Consider the following 25,125-nt stretch of genomic DNA (forward strand, 5'->3'; position numbering starts at 1 on the left):
TTTTTTTTTTTAAGATTATGTTTTTATTTATAATGTGCGTGCACATGAGTGCAGTGCTCCATGAAGGTCAGAAGGGGGCACTGGATTCCCTGGAGCTGAAATTACAGGTGGTTATGAGCTGCCTGGTGTGGGTGCTGGGAACCACAGTCTAGTCCTCTGCAGAAGTGTTCATCCTATAACCTCTGAGACATTTCTCCAGCCCCTCCCAGACTTTGTTTTTTCTTTTAAGGAAAACATGTGGTAGGTTTAACCAACAACCCCTTTCTGATGCTTAACTTTGCCCATGTTTCTTTTGGTGTCTTGGCTAAGTATGTTGTTCTTTGATGTGGCAAGTTTTCTATTAGTCATATTGCTAGAAATCTTTTTTTTCTCCTATAGATCACTCAAACATTAGCACACATCTCAGCCTACCCTCCCAAGTACAACCATCGAAGCATTGAAGTACCATTTCTATCCTGGCAACACTAGCAGCCACCTAAACTTCTTTTCAATACAATCTAGTTGATATTAAAAATAAGACTGGGGAATTATTTTTTACAACTGGTTTGTAAGGAGAATTTTTAACTTTTGTTTCTAAAAGTAGACTATGACAATGAACTGTTTTACAGTATGGTTTAGGCTAGTGTAGAGCAGGCATACTGAACTCTGGGGGAACATCAGTATGGCAACCCTAGACAAGAAACTTGGAAGCTTTTAGCACATGTTTTAGGCTATAGCTTTGTAGAGTCTTAAGGTGAAGCAGACACCTGCCCCATTACAGTGACTTTCTTCTACCCAAGTACTAACAAGGCCCATACTCCCTGTCTGCCAAGGTTGGAGGCACAGTCAGGCTGTAGAACATTAGAATGGCCTTCTGATTTCCAGACGCACATGTTGGCCAGATTGACAGGGCTGGACACCTCTAAGAGACCGCAGGTGTTTCTAAACAGCGAAAGAGCAAGCAGAATATGTCTACATTCTCATCCTCTGGGGAGGCCTGGGAGCCGTGGATCCCTTCCAGAGTATAATGGATTTGGATGGGCTTCATGCCCTGGTGACTTCTCTGTATGCTTTTCTGAGTAACCTTGCCCTGGAGGAGGACAAGAGAATCCACGGCAAGCCTCAGCAAGGAAGTGCAGCCTGTGGCTGTCATCAGGCATGTTTATTTGCCAACAAACCTGTGGTTGGGAGGGAAAACTGTGTCCTTCCGTTCCTTCCCCAGATGTACTTTAGATGTGACAAGCAGAGGTGCCTGAGCTCCTGTTTCAGCTTCATGAAGATGCTGCTCCTTGAAAATAAAACCATGTCCCGCACGAATGCTTTTTGATCATTAAGGACCCACCCTCGGCGCTGATGAGCCATTGAGTCAGATTTCTGTGTTTGGGTAAATTCATAGTTAAGTGGGCAAAGAAGACCCTCTGTGCACCACTGTGGATTCTCAGGTGTTTCGTCGACTGAACGTTGGCTTAAGTTATCCTTCCCTGGCATGCTGATTAAGCCATTGCTGGTAACCTCATTTTCCTAGACACCAGGGCCTTCCCTCTTTGAAAAGCTCCAGTGGCTTTGCATTGTCTCCTGCAGCACCTTGTATCCTACTAAGCTTCCATTGAAGCTTGAAATTCTGTTTCCAAGTTATCTTTCCTGTCCCATTATCCCTCACATATCATCCACTCTGGTTGGGCTCTTCTAAGCAGGTTACATGCCTGCCTTGACAGTAAACGTGACCTCTGTACCCCTTTTTACATAGCGTCAACTTCAAACCCTGTTTTTGCACTAGACCCAAAAAAGGCTTTTATTTCCTCAAAACTCTTTCGTTGCTTGTTTAAGTTAACATAATCTTTTTCTCTACTCACACTGTTGGTTATCTTTGAATGAACATCTCTCATCTTCTTTTTTTCCATTTATTTATTCACTTTTTTACATCCCAATATCAGCACCCCCTCTCCTCCCAATTCCCTGTCACACAGCTCCCCCCACCCCTGTCCTCCCCTCCCCTCCTCTACCACCTGTGAGCACAATTTGGGTAACCATGAGGGCCCTAGCTTATGGCCAATAGATGACAAACCTTTTCCATACTACCGAGACTATAATGGCACAAGCTCTTGGGTACATGGAGTCAAACAATTCAAAGTTGAAAATCCCTTTCTGATTGGCTGCTTCAGGATGAATATCTAAACATTCCTGTCCATACTCCTTAGTAAATTTGGGAAGGGCTAGCAACTCTAATGTTACTAAAGAGCCAGAGGATGCCTGGACACCACTGAAATGAACTTGGGTTCTGACATGGTTTTCCCCAGTTGCATTTGGTGGTGGAGCTGCTGATGGCATGGCTGGTAGTATTGGTTCCACTCCCGATACAAAGAACTTTTGATCCTTAAGTTGACAGCAGAGGTTTTAAGGGTGATGGCTCTCCAGTCCCCCCCTGGAGCTCTTCACCTGTGTCTGTGACCTCAGTCCCATTTGCCTCTCCCCTCCTCCCTCCCCCTTTCCCCTCCCCCTCCCCCTCCCCCCTTTCCTATTTATGTGTTGATCTCCTTTCTGTTGCCTTTATACAGTATAGTCCAGGCTCCTGGTAGCCAGTGTTTACCTAGCTTTATATGAACAACACAAAAAGCTGCCAGCATCCTAGGTTAGTGCTATGGTTCTAAAGCAAGTCTCCACAAGATGAACCCTGGCAAGCCCAGCTGAGCCTGAGGCTTTGGGGGTGGGCCCATTGCAGGAGACACTATTTAGATACAGGACCCATATCCAAGTGTGTATTGCTAATGGCTCTAGAAATTGAGTGTGGGTATAGACTCACGGGACCCCTAGCATAAAGGTCTGTAGAACTGGTAAGTGACTAGACGTGGGTGTGTGTAACCCTTGGACTGTGGTTACATAGCTGTAAGAATAGCTTAGCACAGAAGAGTAAACGCAGAACATTAAGAGACCTGTGGGCAACTTTATTTCTGCAACTCTGATTGGATAGAATGAGTAAGAACCTTGTAGGTGTTAGAACCATTGTTTCAAAATGCCAAAGGTTGATCAGGCTTGGGACTCTAGAGGGTAGTTAAGCATCTGAAGAAGGTTGGGTGAAACAGGCGGGTTTAAACTTTCTTCCAGCCCTGAGCATGAGTGAGTTTATGAGGGATGACACTCCAAGGCCAGCTGTATCAATCCTCCTGACAGTACTGCTAATCTGCTTCCCATGTGCTAGGTATCTGCAGGCTTGTTCAAAGGAACAGTTGTTTACACATCACACTGATGAAAGAGTTTCCAGAACGGGGCGAATCTAAGCCAAGACTATCAGTACTGTGTATTAGGGAGGTAGAAGGCGCATCCAGGGGTGCGCTGAGCTGAGTCCTTCTCCAGTCTGTGAGCCCAGCTGCAGGGCCCTGGAAGCTCCTTCCGGCAGACACCCCATGGGAATCCCTTTCTTCTCACATCCATGCCTGATGCTGCTCAGATCCCAGCAGGCAGTTGTGTCCCAGCGAGCGCACAGGTTCCGAGGCTCCCCAAGAGTGTGTCCCAGGCTCGGCACTGGACAAAGAAACCCCTCAGCTCCATGAGCCCTGTGTTCTTTCCCAGTCGCATCACATAAACAAAGACAAAGCCCCCTTGTCTCCGTCACCGGCCATCATGAGGGAGCAGATGTTGGGCTCTCAGTGGGTCAGGTCCTATGCAGCAGGGCAGTTAATTTCTCAGAGGGTGATGTGATGTTTCTTGACGTTCTCTTTCAGCAATGAGGTGGTGAGAAGTGATCTGAAAAAGCTGCCAGCCCTTCCCACCCAAGCCCTGAAGGAACACCCCTCCCTGGCCTACTGGTAAGACCCCATTCCAGCACCTTCTCAGGAACAAGTCTCTCCTTCCTCAAGTAGGGCAGAGTTCAGCTACCACGTGCCTCCTCCCCTCCCGTGTCAAGAAACTTAGGAGTTCAGAACTGATTTCAGAGTCAGAGGTAGTGGTTTATACCTAAAATGTCAGGATTCTCAGAGGCTGAGGCAGGAGGATTGCAAGTTCCAGGTTGGGATGCTGTCTGTGGGATGTGGGCAGTCTGAAGGCTTATTCAAACAGGGGCATCATTGCTTTGGTAGCAGAAGAAGCAGGTTGCCTGCTTTCTCCCTGGTGTTTCCTATCTATCTACTGATTTAGCCTCCTTTGTCACTTTATGCCATAGTCCATCTGCAGAGCCCTGAATTGCCCAGTTCCACGTGATGTAGGCATTCGTGGTTGGACCTGCAGGAGTAGGGCTCGCATTCCTGAGGAGTGTGTTAGAATCACTTCAGTGCTGACCTCAAATCTCACAAGGACAGAAACAGTCCCTGGTGTTTCTTCTGATGCCTTCTCAGAAAGCAGTGTAGCTACTGCTCATTGTATAAGTCATAATCCCGGCAAGACACCTGGTGCTATTGGACCACAATCACAGATTTCTCAGAGGGCTGAGGCAGGAGGATTGTAGATTGAAAGCTTCCCCAAGCTACAGAGTAAGCTCAAAGCTAGCAACTTAGTGAGACCTTGTCCCCCCCCCCAAAAAAAATTTTTTTAGTGGTTGAGATATAATTTAGTGGTACAAGTTTGCCTAGTGTGTATGAGGCCCTCCATACAAGAAAGGGGGAGGGAAGGGAGAGGAGAGGAGAAGGGAGAGGAGGGGAGGGGGGAAGGAGGGAAGACAAAAAGCACTGAAGAAGTTGGCCATAGTAAACCATAACACAGGGCACACCACACACTTATAAATGCATTCTAAAAATTTTGAACTAGTATCCTACCCTATCTAGATCCTTCCAACAGTAAAGAAACCATTTATTCCCTTATTTAAGTAGATTTAAGTTGCCTTTCAATGGGATAGGTCAGGTAACACAGAGCTCTTTAGTGATATGAGAAGCCCCACTCCTAAAGAGCTGGACTCAAAACTGTGAGCCCCTATCAGTACCCACCCTTCAGTTCATCACTGACCTAACCTAGTATCCATCTTCATTTGGTAATATAAATAAAGAGCAGGCTATTCCAAGGACTCCCAGTTCAAAACCCAACCCGAGTGAGTTAAAGGCCAGCCTGGGCTATATAGTGAAACAGTGTCTCACTTAAAGAGATGATGGTAGCAACCTGAGAGGCTACAAGTTCTCCCGGTGAGTTACATTTGTGAGCTCTGATGCTGGTAGACGTCTGGAGTCAGGATCAACTTTGACCTAATTCATCCCTCAGTCCTATCTTCATTTACTGTCTAACATGCTTAAACCAATCCCAACACCAATTGCTGAGTTCCCTGTCTCTCCCCCTCCCTCATCTGGACCATTCTTACGTTGTCTCCGCCAGATCCCCTGTGTTCATGTTGTTAGGAATATAGAAAGCCTTCCTTCTGGCTCTGCTTTCTGCCTTTTAGCAACTCAAGCACCTCTACCTGAACAGTTTGCCCACAGCCATCTTACAGAACATCCTTTAGCCACATGACCAGGCCAGCCCTTCCCTGAGGCCTTACCCAGAGACATGTGTATGCAGACAGCTTCTAACGCACCACCAGGAGAGAGGCAGAATCCAGAAGCTGGGGCCCCTCAGTGCCACACCCAGCTGCATGGACCATCCTGATGCTAAAAGAATCCATGGCCTTTCCCTCTGCCTGCACCATGACGCCTGTTCAGCTGCTTGTGGCTGTCTCTGATTTCTCAACCTATTTCCGTGAATTTCTAAAAAGCGAGGACTTAAGCGGGGAAGATGCCATTTGTATAGATATAGCACAGAAAGAGAAGCTAGTAGACAGAGCTTCTCTGGGCTCGCCCAGCCCCACCACTCAGCATCACGGTTGACCGTGACCCCTGTTCCTTCACCTCCGTGCCACGCAGTCTCTGGTGGCCCTCGTCATTCATTAACCAAGGCTGTAGATTCCTCATTCTTCCTGGCTTTTCATTCCCACTGGCACACAGAGATACAGTGACTGTCCTTTGTGCCAAGACCAGTCACTGGGAGTCCTTTTGAATGACATTCCGGTAAAGTTGTGGGTTTCATCACAGTACCAGACAGGTCTGTGAATTGTGAGGTTATAACTATCAAGCTAGCTTCTCCCTCTCTCCTTGGAGTGACCACACCAAGTTACATTAGGCTATACTTAACTGAGTAAATAAGTCACGCTGTGTAACTAGAAGGCATACAAGATTCACAAGCATACTGAGCCATGGGGCCAGTCTCCTTTCCCCTCCGCAGGGATTTCATGCTGTGATGGCATCCCTATCAAAGAGGCATCTTAACAGGTTAAGGTGGTATGCCAACATTACAGAACAAAGTGGCATTAGGGCCCGCCTGACTTCTCCATCATGAGCTTGGTTATAGATTGCCAGGCACCCCAATCACAGCTACAGTGTATCTAAGGATTGACACCCTGTCTCTGTAGTCTGACAACTCCTCCGTGACAGGGACCCCCATCACCAGCATCAGCACCACTGCCCCTCCTTATCTGTGGAGGAGTAATGTAATTTCCCAACACTGTGGCTAGTAATGTAATTTACTAGCCAGTGCAAAGATGCTGGTCTGCCCTGGTGATGCACATTACATCATACCCTACAGCCAGCACTTGGGGTTCAGTTTTCTATAACATGTGAGTTTTCCACTGTAATGCTGTCCAGTCTTTTAAAAGATCAGACATACGAGGGACACAATCTGCAGATCGAGGAGCACCCATCCCTTCCACAGGTTCAAGAGACAGGTGGGAACAGGATGGAGCGGGGCTGGGACATGCTTGACGAGACTCCAGCTGGCACTAAGTATGTCACCACATGACAGGCCCCTGTTGGCTTAACGTAGAGAAAGAAGTGGAGAAACCGGAGGTGAGAGGAGGTCACTTCTGTGGCTTACCAGATGGCTTCAGGCAGCAGGCAGCTGGGGGCGGCGGCAACTTCTTGCAGCTGTCAGGCCCCATGAGACCTTGTGGTCCGGGCAGTAGAACAGCCGCCTGTCAGTGTTTGGGACTTTGTGTTGTGGATGTTTCCCAAACCTTGCTTCCATTCACAGCATTGTATTGACTTTCAGTCTCCCGTCCCCACCTCAGGGATGCTCACTCCCAGAGCTAGAAAAGAAGTAGGCTTGAGTCTCCTTTGGTTGGCTTGACCCACAGATTTGGAAGTTAACTTTATCAGAATCACAGCTGTGTGGTTGAAAAGTGTGCCACCATAGGTCATAAACTTACAAAATGGGGGACCCTAGAAGAGAACCTAGATAAGAAGGAAAACAGAATAGATGTAAGAGAGGACTCCACCTAAATTGTGGGAATTTAGGGTGGACACCCAAGATCAGCTAATGAAGTCTCAAGTATAACCCTTGTAACTCTCATATGCCCCGTCACGGAGCAATTACAGAAAACTAAGAGAGTGCCCTCCACAGTGGCTGAAGAAATGACTGAATCAGTGGGATTCAAAGTCAAAGCTATGGGAGAGGGTATGAGGATGAAGCTTTTAGGGTTGTCCTTAGTAGGTAGGACACAAGGGCCTTTGCCAGCGACTATCTCCATTTCTTTCTGTAGGCTGGCTCTGTGGCCCCTGAGGCTGTAGTGCGAGCTGCCATTGTTCCTACCTATCGTGGTACCCATCATGTGTCCCAGGAAGGCTGTGTTATTACCCCAACCACAGGCTGTTCTATCAAAGCAAATTTTGGCTAGCTGTTGTCACGAAGGAGTCATCTAATCTCCTGTTAATTTTAGAAGTAAAAATCTCAGAAGATAAATGTGCTGCAACCCCGTTCTGTCAGCTAGCGTGTTGATCTCCCACTGTGCCCCTGTGAATTTTATTAACCGGACCCAAGCTGTGAGTCCATGACTACTTAGAAAAGTTTGGCCCTGAACATTGGGTAGGAGCAACATTACCATACTGCCCCAGACCTTGTGCGAACAGGACCTGTAAATGGGGATTGTCAGAAGGGAGAGCTGAGCAAGTTTAACCACAATGTCTTCTGTGAGTGGTACCAAGTGGTTTTTCATCTTTTCCTTTTCCGTGGTATCTTGCAAAGAACACCCCTCACCCCCCACTCCCCCACTGCCAAGCCTGCTTGCCAGTCTTATCCAACTGACTAGCAGTCTGAGATAAAGATAACGTGAGTCCTCCGAGGAGAAAGCAGGCTTTTCTGTGTCCCACCAAGTCTTTCAGATGTCACGTGAGCAGCATTGAGAAATGTCGTTTCAGGACTCTATTATTCTCCAGCAGTTGCTCCCTCTGAGGTTCTCGAGAGGACAGACATTACAATGCCTTAGTGGGGGTAGGACACTCATCTCTAATGCCGGAACCCTTTCCTCTGATTCTAGTGAAGACAGAGTCATTGAGTACTACAAGAAGCTGAATGGCCAGACAAGGGGACAAGCAATCGTGAAGTAAGTGGCCCTTCTGAATGCTCACTATGATTGTGTTTGGGAGGTGGCGAGACAGCTCAGTCAGTAAAGTGCTTGCACTATAAGCAGAAGGACCCCCGATTCAGATCCCTAGAACCCACATAAAAAAAACCAGACATGGCAATGTGCATTATATAATTATATAATGCCAACACTGGGAAGGCAAGCAGGCCCCTCACTAGACAGCCAGCCTAGCTCAGTCAGTGAGCTCCATGCCACTGAGACCCCATTGCTGATGTGGAGAATGATAGAGGAAGACATCCAACATCAACTTACACATATGTGCACTTGTCTGTGCACATGCACAGACCCATGAACACATACACACATATATACAATGTACACACAAGACTATTTTTAATAAGACTAATTTTAATTAACACTACTAACTAGTGTTAATAGACCATATATCAAGGCTGTTGATTTCTACTTGGAAAGATAAAGAAAGAAGGAAGTATATACTAAATTCCAAGTTAATATCCACTTCTGAACCTCATAGCACACAGCAAAAGAACATGTATATGATAGCACTTCTGCTTACTAACCGTTATGTGCACTGTTTATGTGTGCTCTCTTGCAGCTACATGAGTATCGTGGAGTCTCTGCCAACCTATGGTGTTCACTACTATGCAGTGAAGGTAAGTGAACTCATTTGCTGAAGCCTGTCCATCCTGTCCTGAAAAAGCAAGCAAGCAAAGAGAAGATTCTCTTATTTTTTAACCTGAAGATTTTGAGGGGAATTGGAGTTGACGGAGGGTTGGCTTAGTCAGAAAGATTGCTTGCCAGGAGAAATTGAGCAACTGAATTTTATTCCTAGGGTATTCCCACTTGATAGGGTAACCTTCCAATATTTCTTTTTCTTTTGTGAAGCAATATAATAAATCTCTACTTCCTTTCAGTCTCAGAGGAATCCTGGGAAGTCGGGGCTTTGGGGCCTCTCACTAGAAAAGTTCTATCAAGAACAAGGAACTAGAAACCAAACACTTATGGCAGTCTATTGTGTTTCTCCTGGACGTCTGATGCCACACAGTCAGCTTTCCAAGGAGGAGGACCGGGGCCGTTGAAAGAACCCGAGACTGTTTTCTTGAATGTGGCGACGTCAACTGCAGTGTGACGTCAGCTTCATTCTAAATTCTACTCCGTTCCATCCATGCTATGCCACACTGCAATCTCGTTCTCACATGATAGACAAACATGCCTGCTTTTCTCAAGCCTAAGTTACAGTGTCAAGAGCAGGGTGACCTGGCCTCCAGGAACTCTTCCAGATGAGGAAGGAGAATCCCTTCAGAACCAGCCCATAGGAATGTTGTACAGGAGGGTGTGGCCACTGACCCCAGAATGAAGTACAGTACAAAAGGGGCTCAGCATCTCCTGGGCCAGGGCTCAGCACCCTGACCACTGTGTCACTGGGCATCCTTTTGTTTTATTCATGGAAGTCAGTGCCATGGCACAGACACCTCCCAGAGACAGCAACAGGGGTCAACATAATGAATGATCTTATGCTACATATATGTCTGTCTGTCTGTCTATCTATCTATCATCTATTTACCTACCCATCTATCTACCTACCTCTTGAGATATATAGATAGATAGATAGATAGATAGATTGATAGAGATAGGATTATATATATTCCTAGCATGCATAAAAGCTCTGAGAGCAATCCTCAGTGCTGCAAATAAATTAATTAATTTTAAAAATAGGTTAATTTTTTTAAAAATGGAATTGGGTAGCTCAGTGGTAGAGTGTGAAGCCACAGATTCAATCCCCAACACACACAAAAAATTATAAAAATTTACATATTCCTGGAGCTTCAAATAATCTTTTGTTTTCAAATTCTATGTCCTTTGTCTTTAATCTTTGTGACTACCTCTTTAAGAGGTAAAGGTAGAGGCCAGAGAGGCGATGCTTTATTGGTAATTGTTAGGACCTGAGTTCAGGTCCCCAGCACCCAAGTCAAATGTCCAGTGCTGATGGGGCAGAAACAGAGGGGGCCCGGGGCTCTCTAAGCAGCCAGTGCTAGCCACCAGTGTCAGCCTCTGGTCTCCACACGTCAGTCCATGCATGTGCATACACACCTGTACACACGCCAACAGGTGCACATGCTTATCCCAAAGAAGAAGTAAAGAAGCTAGGGACACAGGTATCCCATCTGTGATGCTGCTCAGGCTTGGTCCCCAGACCTGTACACGTAACTGAGCAAGCACCCGTGGTGATAGGAACAGCTGATAAGATATAAAGTGGAGATGAGTCCCTTCTATTCCAGAGACACTGCCTTGTCCCTTGTCATCAGATGAGCCAGGAAATCCCTTCTTGGTCTTCATCTGCCTTCTCCAGCCCCATGTTAACCTATACTTCTTCTGGCACCCTAGGACAAGCAGGGGATACCATGGTGGCTGGGACTGAGCTACAAAGGAATATTCCAGTATGACTACCATGATAAAGTGAAGCCAAGGAAGGTAAGGTCCCTCCTCTGTGGGTCTAAGGGTTCTCTTTCGAGAGAGGAAAGGGGTCTATGGGAGTTAACATTGTACAGCCTAAGGGCTCACCAACCCAGGCTAATGTGCATGTATATATGAATTACTCCACTGTAATCCTAGCCGAGTTTCCTGGGTAAATATTTTTCTCTCCCTGTCTCTAAGAGAACTTTAGGTATTATAATTATCTAAGGTATGGCGTTTGGCTCCATTCTCCAAGGGCAGATGGGTAAACAGGCTCTGAGAGCGTGTCATGTATGTTCTTTTTCCTGGGAGGCTACATGTTTTGGTAAAATGAAGGAACATTATCTCTCTTGACTTCTGAGGCCAACTTGAGTTCTCCCTGGTGGTTTTTGGTCATAGGTCATAGGTCATAGGTCAAGGAGAAATGAAAAAAATAAAGAGTAACAACTACCTTCCTGGCATCGTGGGAATGAACAGAGACTAGAGTCATCTGCCCCAGAGAAAGGGAAGTCAAATCACAGGGACGGGAATCGTGTTTGAATTTTGTTTTCATTGACACACTTTCCCAAGGCCGGAGCAAACAGAAAACTTAGAGTGAAGAAGTGCTTTGGGGGTGAGAATGGACCTCTGGTCCACATTGCACACCCCCAGACTGCTACCCGAGCTTCTGTGTCTGTGACTAGGACAGAAACACATCTGGGCTGACCACACTTTATGAAGTTAGCACTGGTCCTCTTAGTTGCCTTCTTCATTGAATTTATATGGGGAAATAGTGTGGTAGAAAGAATTTCACTCACTTGATCATTTCTGTTCCAAGGATAAATGATGGAGGAGCTTTATATGGCAAACTCGGAAACCTCTGTTTTCCATTCACACACAAGAAATCAATGGTGCTCAACCCCAACCCCAGCCCACACTCCTGCTTTAATCATAGACCTATACCCCATCCTCACTTTGTCTCTCCTGGTACTTTTTTCTGCCTGGCCTCTCTAATGCTTTCCCTGAGTTTTCTTCTTCTTTACATAACCCTTTTCTCTCCAACCATCTAGACGGATCCTGTATTTTTTTCTTTTACTTGGAAATGACAAGCACACCCCCATCACCTTTCACAGAGTCCTGGTTGCAATCTGTGCAGTTCTGCTTTGTCATCCTTGGACACAGAAAGCTGGGGGGGGGGGGGAGTATAGCTTCTGACACTGTCAGTAGTGCGCTTGATGGGCACCCAAGGAACTGTAGCGAGTAATAGGTACTTAGGTATTAAGTTGGAGCTTAAGAGTGTTGAGAATTTCCAAATCCTAATTAAACCCAGGCCCACAGTAGAATTCAGTCTTGCCCTCTAAGCATTCTGTCAACTGCTCTCAGTATTGTGAGCTGTTCTGTTCACCACAGTCCTGTGTAGGAGAATTTTTTCCTTACTTTCTCTTAAGTGTAATTCTAATGAAAGTAATACAATAGCCTTCGATAAATGTAAAACACCAGAGAGACACATAACATGGGTTCAGTAAATCTTTATTAGTAAGACCCGGTTTGGTTTCCAGTGCTCATAGAAGATTCTTAAAGAAAAATAAAAGTTATCAACAGAGCATCAGAGGAGAGGGAAAGACCGACAGTTGGATCCCAGAAAAGTCACCAGGATTCATAGAAATCCCTGGGAGACAGCCTGATGCTGAGCGGGTGGTCTCAGGTACACCCTGGGGGTCCTTGGGAAATGAATGCTGAGTATAAAGTTAGGAAAAGTACTTTCAAATCCTCATCAGGCCAAGTGATACCTCTTCTTCATCAGCTGTGTGTATGGGGGGTGCGGGTGGGGGGGTCCATGTGTCTAAGATGTTCATGGTGCTCAAGGGCCAAACTGAAGAGTTCCCGAGAGCCATAGTTGTGAAATCCTTCCTACCAGGAGACTCAGGGAGGAGTCCTTTTCTTTTTACAGGACATCATTAGCATCACAAATCCTCTTTTTGTTGCTTATAAGAAATAGGAGAGTCTCTGAGCGACTCAGAGCTTTGGAACAAGCGCTAAAGACGCACACACCTGGCAGAGTATTATCATTGCACGTTTGCATATAAAGCCATCCAAGTCCCTCCTTGGTGCCTCCAGACCACCTTGTATCAGAAACTCTCTGGGTTCACTCTGCCTCTGACCTTGCACAATACGAAAGCATAGCAAGAATATCCACGGGTGTCTGGAGATAGCCACGGTCTATCATGACACCTTACGACACGATACCCTCCCACCCCCACCCCCACCCCCATGCGTCCTGCACTCCGCCTTGTGAAAAGGTGGTCCGGCAGAGCGGGCGTGGCTGCATCCCTAGGTCCTGAGAGCTGGAGTGTTCCCAAGGACAGGATGAGTGAGCTATGGGAGGGATGGCCTCCAGGCGGTAGCACGCCCTTCTGGCACTGGGGCCAGGTACATCTCCACCACCTTAAGCCTCCAGAGGTGCTCAGGAGATGATCAGTGCCAAGATCCAAGTACCCAGGGGCATCTCTCCTGCCCAGGCAGCTCTTCCCACCCAGCAGTAAACAGAAGCCCTCACTGACACTCTGACCGACTTACAGCAGCTGTCACGTGGCACCATCATACTGAGCGCCAACCTTCAGGTTGAGGCAATGGCAATGCTGGGCACTCCCTCTCTTTGAAGGGCTGAGGGCTCTCCCATGCCACCTGTGAGCATCCATACAGGTGTTCCCATAGGGCTCATAAAAAAAAGTCTTCCCAAATCCCTGAGAGTCCAGAGCTAATGGCCATCTCCAATCAGACAGACAGTAGGTTGGTCCTAGCTCTCTGGGTTAGATGCAGTTCACCATTCTGGTTTCGTTATCTACCCTATGTCAGAGTCCCACTCTGAGTAGCTTTGGAAAGGTGAACTCCAAAATGGGGGGCAGCCAGGCTGGGGTAAAAGGAAGAGCTATGCTTCCTGCTGTTCATAACCCGCAATGCAGGACCTGGATCTCTCCAACAAGCAGGTTCTTCTCTTCCGAAGTACAGCTCTGAACTTCATTCAAACTTCATTTGAATTCATTTCTGAATTCAAAAAGTCTCTGAAAAGTCAGGTGGGTGTTGTGGCACAGGCCTATAACCCCAGTATTCTGTCTGGGCAGCTACAAGTCATCCTGGGCCACATACCAAGATCCCATCTCAAAACAAAACAAAACAAAAAACAAAAAAACAAAACAAAAAAACAAAAACTAAAACAAACACAGAAAGCAAACAAAATTTAAATGTAAAGCAAAACAAAAACAAATTTCTTTTCCAGTTTCCACTCCGCCAACCACAGCCCTAGTGTGTTTTGTCAGAAACAAGAAGATACATAGGGACTTTTGGGAGTTGCTTTTTGTCTTTTGAGTGTGTTCAGAAAAAAATCAAAGTTCTAAATGAAGACAGAGCAGGAACCTGGAGGCAGAAGCTAAAGCAGGAGAGCTGCTTACTGGCTTATTCTCCATGACTTGCTCAGCGTTCCTTCCTATATACCAAGACCACCTGCCCAGGAGTGGAACAGCCCACGGTAAACTGGGCGTTCCCATACCGCTCATTAATCAAGAAGGTGCCATAGGCAATTTGATGGAGGTGTGTTCTCATTCGAACTTCATCTTCCCAAATGACCCTAGCTTGTGTTAAGGTGACAAAAACCACCCAGCACAGATGCCATGCACAGAAGACTCAACCCCCAAATGCCCTAAAGCAGCAGCAAACGGGATTTAAAAACAAATGAAATCTGCCACGGGTGTACATTCCCTACGGCAACGCTCCTTGCTTGTATGCATGAGGTCTTGTATAAAGACGAGGCAGAGCCCCCGAAAGTTGCTGAGAATACATTCTAACATGTCGTGTGAGCTTTTGCAGACTCCCTCCACCCACTCTCAGGAAACACTGCTCGCATCCTTCACCCAGTGTAATTTTCCCTTTTACCCTCCACCAGCCTCGCAGATTTCAGCTCCTGCCAATCATCACATACCAAATGCCAATCAGAAACATCCCTTAGCTAATATCACTCTTGCCAATGGGCAGTTGTCCTGACTGTCTTTATGTATGATGTAGAATCAGAGGAGGGAATGACACACATACACACATTTACACACATGTACATGTCTGTCTTGGCTTAGCAATAAAAGTGAACAACGAGAGGATCATGGTGACCAAAGGTCGTCCTGCCTCTCCATAGGTTATGGTCCTCCTGCTTCCTCCCAGCTGCTAACCACCTCTAACATTTGTGTAGAAATAACTCACTGCCTAGGTTGCTCTTGACCTCTGGATTAATGAAATGGTACCCAGTGGACATTTGGCCCTGAGGGTCAATCTCAGGCTACCTCTTAGTTTGCGTTTGTGGTCAAGTACTGAGACTTTTAGCACATTAAAACCTGAAACCCACCCAGCAGCAGTGACGCTGGCCGTCACTGCACTCTGCCAGTTATGCTAGTAGTAAAAGCAAGAGTATTTTTTCCTTTCTTTCTTTTTCAAAGCATGGGAATGCAAAAATAAATGCCATATATTCGAATGGTCTTGTTGATTCAGCTGACAGCATCAAGGTCTTAGGGGGGGCATAAATAGGTCTGTCTCCCAAGGAGCTCCCTGTAAAGAAGAGGTCTCCACATTCCTTAGATCAAAGCCCGAGGAAACAGCAGCTGCTTTAATCTCTGTGACCATCAGACCCTTCTGTGCAGCCCCAGCCACAGAGGTATGGGCTAGCTATGACTAACGGCTCAGTTTCATTACCGGCATCAGGATTTGTGTGAAATCCTCCTGTTTTGCAACCATCAGACCTGTGGACAGACTGACCCTCTGATCGTTGGAAGCCACGATAAGAAGAAAGCAGAAAATACTAACTCAGTGGGGCTTTGAGACAGCCCACTGTGAAACGTGGGCCTCAACCACCTTCCTATAGGGCAGTGTTCATTAGCCACAGTTCAGCACTTGCAATTCTGTCCTTGCCAGTGTGTACTGAATGAAAGCTATCCTTTGGGAAGGACTGGCCAGTTGGGCCGTGTTACGTATTCAGTAGACAGCATTTACTTATTTATTTGATGTGCACTTAGGGGGGCTTTTATGTCTGCTTAGATGCACAATTAGGAGCACTCCGAGGTCCCTTCCAAGGCATCAAGAGAAGGAATCAAAGTATCTGGAAAGCATCCGGAGCCGCCAGTGTGGCTTCCCGAGAGTCCTGAGAGTAGTTCAGAGACAGGGGAGGTGGCTCCAGTCTTTGATGGGTTCTTGTCACCTCCCCCAGATGAGTAAAGACTTTTTTTTTTATTCTATTAGATGATGAGACAGGAAGGGAAAATAATATTTACAGGAAATATTCCATTAGCTATGAGCTGGCTCCCAGTGGGATGGCTCTGCCCAATCACTCAGAGTGATAAGGATGCTGCTCCTTGCTGACTTGGTCCAGCTTCTGTTTGGGCACCTTTGACTCATTTGCTGGCTGCAGAGCCCTCTGACTTTGCCTGTCCCTGGCTGGGTGCCTTGCTTCTCCCAGCTTGTCTGTTCTCCTTGGAAACCACACCTCTGTACACACCAGAGGAAACTCTAGCTAATGTGTTTAGCATTCTTTGCAGCCTTCGCTCTTTCATGGTTCAAGATCAAAGAGCCACCCCTTATCTATCGCTCCTTTAGATCACAACACTAGATGAGTGGGCCTGCAAAGGCTCAGTGCCTATGGCTGATTCAGGTCCTTGCAGTGGGTCAGCAAGGAAAGCTAGCCTTAAAGTTGTAGAGCAGGTACGTAGAGGAGATGGATGGGGGAGGAACAGAAGAAGTTACCAGAAAGACTCCAATCCAGGAACAGTGGCTCAGACCTGGAACCCTAGCACTTGGGAAGCTGAAACCTGGAGTTTCAGGCCAGCCTTGGCTACAGAGCAAGACCCTGCCCCAATCAAGGGCTGGAATGTGGCTCAGCTGTTGTACACTTGTCTGGCATGGCCACATGCACACACACAAAAGTGCTTTTTAAACCAGCAACCTTTGCCAAAGTGAATGATGGGACTTTGTTCACATCTGGTGTGGGGGTGGGGAGCTGTGACACATTTAACCTCTACTCATCCCTTTATCTGTGATGTGGTGACTGAAAGACACAGACAGGATGGATGTAACCCAGTTTTTTCCACCTTGAGTGAGTTCACTTCTCCAAGACTCTCCCACTGTCAAGATGAGGGCTCATATACCCTTGGCACAGCAGCCATCATTACAGTCTCATCTGCCCTTGGCTTAGCAACCATCATTACCTTCTCTTTTATACTGAACCTGACAGGCAGACGGAAGCACAAACAATGCCCCTTTGTTAAGGGGAGATTGCTTCCTTGGTTATTGAGTCTGGGAATCCAGGGTCCCTCTGTTCCCACAGGTTACAGGGGGGTGGGGGTGGGGTGGGGGGAGCCTGTTCTGAGCATGCCCAGGGCACCAGCTCATATTGCACTCTTCTGAGAAGCTCGTGTTCCTATCAGCCTGTTGTTACCTTTGAGGGAAACTTCATTTGTCTTTGAGCAGGGAAAAATCTCACATTGTCTCACATAGCTGGATAAGTCTGTTTTGTTTGTTTTGAGATAACAACTCACTAGATAACCAAGGCTGGATTTGAATGTACTATGTAGGCCAGGCTAGCCTCAAACTCTAAATCACCCAGTCTCACCTGCCCATGTAGTTGTGACTACAAGCTTGTGCTACCTACCATACCTGGCTCGTGTGTGTGAGTGTATGAGTGTGTGTGTGTGTGTGTGTACACGTGCGCGTGCACAGTTGAGCTCCTTCACATGCACAGGCGTCAAAGGACAACCTCCAGGGTCAGTCCTCAGACACTTAACCTTTTCCTCTTGAGACAAACTCCCTCACTACCCTAAAATTCCCTATGTAAGCTAGACTGGCCATCCAGCAAGCCTGCCTGCTTTGCCTCCATAGTGCTGAAATAAAAACATACCACACTACCACATACATTGCCCCCCCCCCCATCATATGGGTTCTGGGGACCAAACTCAAGTCCTTATATCTTCAAGGAAACAAATTAGCAACTGATCTATCCTTAGACTGAGAACACCAATTTTTAGATAGATAACTCCATGTCTACCTTTAACTGTTCTCCGTATGAACCAATGCCCAGGCCAGATCTGATTAGATGACTAGAGTAGTTTCCTTCCCCATCTGACATGTCTGTTGTGGCATGTGGGCTCCCTGTGTCCATAAACTTCCTACTCCAATGCCTAGTCTCCTAGACATCTTGTCCTCCCTGGCCCTACAGCACATGCACTGACACCAAGAAAGACCATATAAATAGCCACATTGATGGTGTGGACAGTAGGGGTCAAACGGGACATTGGGTATTTATAACACTCAAATAAACACCCAGCCAGACAACACAGCAGCAGCGCCCATGAGACTGACGAGCTTCTGAACTCTGTGGACAGATTCCCACTACTCTGGGAGCCCCGTTGACCCTGGATGCAATTTGAATGAAGCAAATCAAAACCAAATGCTCCAGTTGGATCCCAGATCGCTGCAGGGGAGCATTCAGTAGCCCCACTCGTGCCAGAAGAGCCACAAACCAGTGGTAACTTCTAAACTGAGTTTGTTTTTCTGGCTCCAAAACCAGTGACTTCTCATGGAATAACAAGAACATCTAACCCACCAGAACACAGCTCTTTTCTCTCGCTCCATTACTTTATGTGTCTCTCCTTGCCCCTTGATAAAGCCACAGGCAGTCTCTTGGCTCCCCTGGTAAGTCCCACATGGTCAAAGTCACATAGCCACTTTAAGCAGCTAAACAAGCTTCTATTGAGACAGTAATGCGTCCGGAGAGATGCTTCAGTGGGTATGAGTGCTCTCTGCTCTTGCCATTATCAAAGTTCAGTTCTCAGAACTATGTCAGGTGACTCACAAGCCACGTGTAACTTCAGCACCAGGAGATCTGACAGCTGCTTCCAACTTCCCCTGAGTACCTGTTCGGATACACATATACATAAATCAAAGTAAAACAGAGATTCTTTAAAAAAAAGAAATTATCATGTTCAGCCCCTAGAGATGCTAAAAGATTCCATGTTAGTCAGCTCTTGGGTGTTATAATGAAACACAAAGATTATTATCAACTTACAAAGGCGAAGCCCTTTATACAATAAAGATTGGGCTCATAGCTTTAGAGGTTCTAGGCCATGATCAGTTGGCACTTTTGCTTTGAGGCCTTTTCCAAGATGAAAACCACAGTGGGAAGTGCATGGCAGAGCAAAATCACTAACCTCAGCCACAAGACACAAAGGAGAGGAGGGAGGGAGGGGGCCAAAGTCCCAAAATCCTCTTCAGGGGCTTGCCTACCACCAGTGACCTAATGTCTTCCCACCTATCTCCCTCCTAAGGATCTCACAGCCAACTTCCCAAAGGTGCCTCCCTGGTGGCCAAGCCTTTAACACAGGGGTCTTTGGGGGACATTCAATATCCCAAGTATAAAGGGGAGTGAGATGGCTTACTAGGTAAAGGTGCTCCCAACCGATCCCCAAGACCCACATGGTAGGCAAAGAGCCCTGACTCTTGCACAGTTTGCTTTGAGCTTCACACAAACACTGTAGCATATACAGGTCACACACACACACACACACACACACACACACACACACACGTGCATAAATAAGGACTAGATAAATGAATACATTAAAATTTAAAACATACAGGTCCAATGTTAGTAGCATCTTCAGTCTTAACGTGCAGTCTCTCCCCTGTCTACTGAATTCTGTCTGCTGTGCTGCAGTCTGTGAGTAAAGAATTTAAGGATCACCTAACCATAAGGCTTCACGTGCATACGGAGGCTGGAGAAAACCACTGGGCACCCCCATTGAGATAGAGTGTCTTATTGGCCTGAAGCTCACCAGTTAGGCAAGACTGGCTAACCAGCAAACCCCAGACATCCTCCTGCCTCCATCTCCCTAGACCCAGAATTTCAAGTGTGCACTACCACGCCTGGTATTTTGTGTGGGTGCTGGGGACTGAACTCAGGTCATTGTGTTTTCAAGACAAGCACTGCATGGACAGGACCCTCATTCCAACCAGTAAGGTTTGTCAAACTGCTAGCAGAGTTCATATGACACAAGTGAGTGTGTTACAGCTTTCATTGCACAGCTCAGCTGGGTTGAGTGTGTTGACAGTGTGGTGCAACCCATCTTCGGAACTCTTTCTGTAATACAGATCTGGAACTTTTAACTGCAGTGCCCTGTGCCCACCGTCCCCCCAGCCTCTGGTGGCCATCTTTCTGATTCCTGTTATCTATGAGTTTGACTCAACTAGTTGGTTGCTTATGTTTATCTTTAGGTAAACAGATCCAATCCCAGGACATATTTCAGAATGAGAAGGGTTCCTGAATAGGTAATAATTTTGTCACCAGGTCAGAACCAGGGCCCATGTCACCCTGTTGAGCCTGCTTTTTGACCTTTCTACCCAGTTCTTGGCCCCTGCTTGTGGCCTCTCCTGGCTGGTGGTCCCAAGGCTACATGAAGGAATGTTCATTTTGAGATCTCACTCAAGTCCCCTGTTTTACTTATCCTTGGATCTAACGTCCAGTGGCCAGGGTCACTGCAGACTGTAAAATCTATGGCAAGTGAAACAGACTATTTAACAGCCTGATTATTTTCTCCAGCATATACAACAGGTGTTTCTGCTGCCTGAAGTTCTCCACCTATCTTTTTGCCCGTTCTGGAAGGTGTATACCGGCATTTTATTAGCCTATGTGCCCCTATGCCCGCTGGCATGGGCACCCAGCCTGGTTGCCATGGCTTTTTTATGTTCCAGCCTTTTAATGAGAGGGCAAAGCACCAGGAGGCCCCTGGACTCCGGGCTCCATAGGTCCTCAGTTTGGATTGAAACCAGACACCAACCCTACCTTAGAGGCGTCACAGCTGAGCGAGTTTCCTGCGCACCTGTGTGTTTCTAATCACATAATTGAGTTTATGGTTGACATTTGGAAACTCATTAAAAAAGAAACCTGGTCACTGGCCAGGGTTCTCACCAGCAGAGTGAAAGGCTTAAGCTGCTGAGAGCAGCGAGCACCCAGAGGTGTGATTGCCCTGGTTGTTCGTGTGCTCAAGGAGTGGAGATGGTGAGTTGTCATCCAGAAATGAGAGAAGGGGGTTCCCACAACAACAAGGGAAGATTCCTATGGGAAACGGGTGCTGCTGAGAATAAAGGAGCTTTTCTTTTATACCTGAGCTGCTTGCTCCTTTTATGCAGTTAACCTTACTGAGGTGTGTTTTTTCCAGTACAATGCATTAGACCGGGGGCTTTCTCTGCACATACGCTAGCATGAGCCTCTGAGCTACATTTCCAGTAGACATTCATTCATTCTTTCTCCTCCCTTCACCTCCCTACTTTTAGTATGGGCGCTAGGGATATGAACTTGGCTCCTCTTGCTTTTTCAGCTAGCACTTCATTATATCAAATGAATAATCTCCCTAAACCAGTAGTCTATCCCTTTTTATGTCAGAATAACATTCTTTGGCTGCTACTTCAGCCCCTTCTGCACTGGCATACAACAGATACACACATGCACACACACACACACATGCATGTGCACACACACATGCACACACACACACACACACACATATGCACACACACACATACAGATGTTAATATCTGCTCAGTCCCTCACAGAGCTCATACCTGACCACTTTTGTAATGATGCCAACCTTTCCCCAACCCCACCTGCTTGTTTTACATTTGTCCTTGGGCCTGTTGTCCTGGGACTGACTGCCCTGTGAGTCGTGAGTCAGTTTCTTATTTGTTTACCTTTTGCTTCATGATAATGCACAGGCTGCTTCTATCCTTGCCTCATATGGTATATAAAAGATACTAAGCACCATGCTTGATGGCACATATCTATAATACCAGAACTTAGGAGGTTGAGGCAGGAGGATTGCTGTGAGCTTAAAGCCAACTTGGACTACATAGTACTGGCCCAGCCAGTGCTGCATGGCAAGATCCTGTTTGGGCAAAAATAAACAAACAAACAAAATGCAATTGGAGTAAAGTATCTAATAGCTGCAATCCAATGCCAATTTTAAAGAGATCTAACATACATGTGTTCAGTAACCTAAGGGACTTAAATATAAACTGGATAACTCTCAAGGAAGGGTCTCAGGCACTCACATCACTGAAACACTGAGACATTTGCAAGGGAGGGGGGAAAGAGAGCCCTCAACATTTTACCACTTATTTCTGTACGTAAAAAGAAAGAGGGGAGAAAGTTGAGGGGACATTTAAAAATGGCTTCCATTTCAACCGACCTTTGGTTTTGTTTTTTGACTGTTGGACCAAAAAGAAATTGAGAGCTAGTGACAGTTGGCTATTAAGATTGCGCTCCTGGGATCCTTCAGGCCACCAGACACTTTCTCTTTCATAGACGTGGGAAGTGTTGGATTGGGAGTCCTGGTAGCGATCATCGAAGAGTGCAGCGGCTTACTGCTGATGAGCTGTGCACTGCTGGAAAGATTTTTCTTAATCAGCATGGTTCACTGGGGGAAAGCCAGGGTGCCCCAACCTCCCTAAAAACTGCTAAAACTGTTTGACACCCATCCCCAGCACAGCCAAGACCCAATAAATACAGTTTTCCACACCAGGCAGAGTCTAAGCAACAGATCCTGCTAATCAGCCAAGAATCTACTGCTGGGATCCGCCCTGCCCAGATCGTACAGAGAAGGAACCTTAAGCAGACAGAGGCAATTTCTACACACAATGAGCTGTTCAGTCCAAGAAGGACGAGAAATCCAGGGTTCTGGGGTTATAGACATCCCTAGTTCTTTGTGGGATCCCACTGAGTAGAAATAGGAATCTGAGTTGTTGACCCACTCTTTCCTCATGATCTGGCTCTGACTGCCGCTTCCGCACGGCCATGTGCAGCTGAGGGAGACTGGTCCTGTGTATACACATATGTGCATACGGCACATGTGCATGTGGAGGTTGGAGCCTAGAGGTCAACATTGAATGCTGTGCCTAGGGTGCCTTCCTTCTTGTTTTTATGAAAACATTGGGCTGGGGCTCACCCGGTCAGCTAGGCTGACTGAGCAGCACATCCCAGAGCCTTCCCGACTCTAGGATGGTACTTTCATGCCACCATGCATAGGTTCTGAGGCTCAAATTCAGGTCTCCCATCTGTCCACACCAAACACTTTCCTGGCTGAATTACCTTCCTAACCCTGCAAGTGCACCTTTAATGAAGCACCCACCTTAATCGGTGTTCCCAACTTGTGGAAGCAGCCTGAGTTGGAGCTCCAGTACATGCTATGGTCACATGCCGTCTTATGGCCATCTTATGACCTTGTGCTGTGGTCACATGCCGTCTTATGACCTTGCACGTCTCTGAACTGGGTTTACCATAACTCCTTTCCTACAGTTCTTTCTCTACTCACACACTCAGCCTACAGTTACTGGGTAGCAGGTGAGTGACCGACTTGCCTCAAGCACTGTACATTCCCAAAGCTTGAGTGTGGTGGAGACATCTGAGTGAAAGGTCAGCTACAGCACTGGCTGCTGAGGGGTGGGTAGAGCTAGCTACCTGGGAGAACTACCCAGACCGGGCTGGGAAGCCTGTGGTCTCATCAGGAACAGCCCTGATGAGAGGACATAGCTCAGGGTAGGCTGCTGAACATGCTCAGTTGTTTTCCTCTGCCCTCCCCAGCCCCTGTAAGTTCAGGAAATCTTCAAACTGACCTGACCACTTCAGAATTCCTCCTGGGGGAGGGGAGAGGAGCAGGGAATGGGATACCAGAGCTTGAACCCTAGGACCAGTCACTCTGGAACAACTGGAATATCGGAGTTGAGGTCTTCGCTCCTAGGACTTACCATCTTCTTTCTGGAGAAGGCACGGCTCCAGCAGGGAAATCCATAAAAGAGTGGCAACCAGGGCCTCAACTAGAGAGAGGGAGGCTCTGCCCAGGCCATTGCATGCCTCAGAAAAGCTGGGTGGTCAGATCTTGTAGCCAAAACCTCAGACCAAGCTGCCTACTTCCTGCCAGTGACAGGCATGGCTTTGAGCAGCCTGCAAGTCACAAAGGGTGCATCCTTTAGCTGGCTTGAGAGCAAGCCGAAGATGCGCTTCCTGCCACCAATGCAACAGCCTCAAACCAGATCCCCTGTAGGTCCTGCCCCTGAATTCTCAGCAGCCTGTAAGGAGTCCTCCCCCAATTCCCACATAAACCAGGTCTGGCGGAGCCAGGGACTAACTCGGTTGGTAGAGTGCTCACTAGTTCTGCGTAGCTGTGCACAGTGTAATCCTGGCCCTTGGAAAGAAAAGGCAAGAGGATTGGCAGTCAAGCCCAGCCTGGGCAACAAGTTTCAAGACAATAGAATAAACTCTTGTTCTGTGTGGTGGCGCACACCTTTAGCCCTAACACTGGGGAGACAGATAGGTGGATCCCTGAACTCAAGGCCAACCTGATCTATAGAGTGAGTTCCGGGCCAGATGGAGCTATACAGAAAAATCCTGTCTCGACAAACCAATACACAAACAAATAAATGAAATCAGCTCAACCAGTTTAGGAAGGACCTGTCCTTGTCATCAAGAAGCACAGTTCCTGAAGCACCAGGGTGTGACTATACAAACGAGATGCTGTTAAATAATGGTCCTTAAAGGGCCCTCCTTCCCTTGCTGCCTTTCTTCTCAGCCCACATAGGTGATGGGGTGGATCACCTTTAAGGTGAGCGGCTATTCACTGGTAACTGTTGTCATCATCTTCTGCCTTCCATCTCAGTTTTCCCCAGAGTCAGATGACCTCCACAAAGGGGGATGAAGTTGTTGAAATGATGCCACACCCTTGGACCGAGCGCCCCAGTACCAGAGCACTGACATGCTCACCTCGAAAACAAATGGAAAAGTACAACTTTTTCCACACAAACTCTGTGTCCACGTTCAGGGTGGGTCGACTTGGTTAAACTCCGCTAGAAACAACTAGCAGGCATATGCCAAGAGCTGTGTCTCCTAGGTGACTCTAAATCCCACCGGAATCACAATAGTGACTGACCACCCTACTACTGACAGAAAGTCGTTTAAGGGAGGAACTGGTGTGCTGAGAGGTTAGGCCACATAGCACTGGGGCATAGTGCTCTCACATCGAGGAAATCCAGTTAAAATGCATGTTTCACAACCACAGGCACTGACCCCATTCAACATGCATTCCCCTAGAGGCATGCTCAGCAGGGATAGAGAGGGTGGGGGTGGGAGAGTGGGGGATGGTAACTATATCTGGAAGAGAAAGGAAAACACAAACGCAGTGCTTCCTGCAAGTATTCATCCTTACCGAAGCTTTTAAACTCTTTCTGCAAGAAAAAGCTGATGTGGAGTGAAGCAAACCGTCTAGAGACAGCTCCTCAGGGAGAGAAGACCAAAAGAAATCAAATCTAGC

The 25,125-nt window shown here is 47.0% G+C and overlaps 1 protein-coding gene across 4 annotated transcripts in view; it reads left to right on the top strand.

The window, feature by feature from the left end:
* Positions 1-25,125, top strand: part of Frmd4a (FERM domain containing 4A) — a 307,939-nt gene that overhangs the window by 221,213 nt on the left and 61,601 nt on the right. For all 4 annotated transcript variants that reach the window (XM_021215326.2, XM_029547334.1, XM_021215327.2 and 1 more), the window contains exons 8-11: positions 3,699-3,782; positions 8,240-8,305; positions 8,904-8,961; positions 10,694-10,780. In XM_021215326.2, coding sequence (XP_021070985.1) covers positions 3,699-3,782; positions 8,240-8,305; positions 8,904-8,961; positions 10,694-10,780 — 295 coding nt within the window. The remainder of the gene's footprint in view (positions 1-3,698; positions 3,783-8,239; positions 8,306-8,903; positions 8,962-10,693; positions 10,781-25,125) is intronic.

This window comes from Mus pahari, chromosome 16, assembly GCF_900095145.1.
Source record: "Mus pahari chromosome 16, PAHARI_EIJ_v1.1, whole genome shotgun sequence".
Classification (NCBI taxonomy): Eukaryota; Metazoa; Chordata; class Mammalia; order Rodentia; family Muridae; genus Mus; species Mus pahari.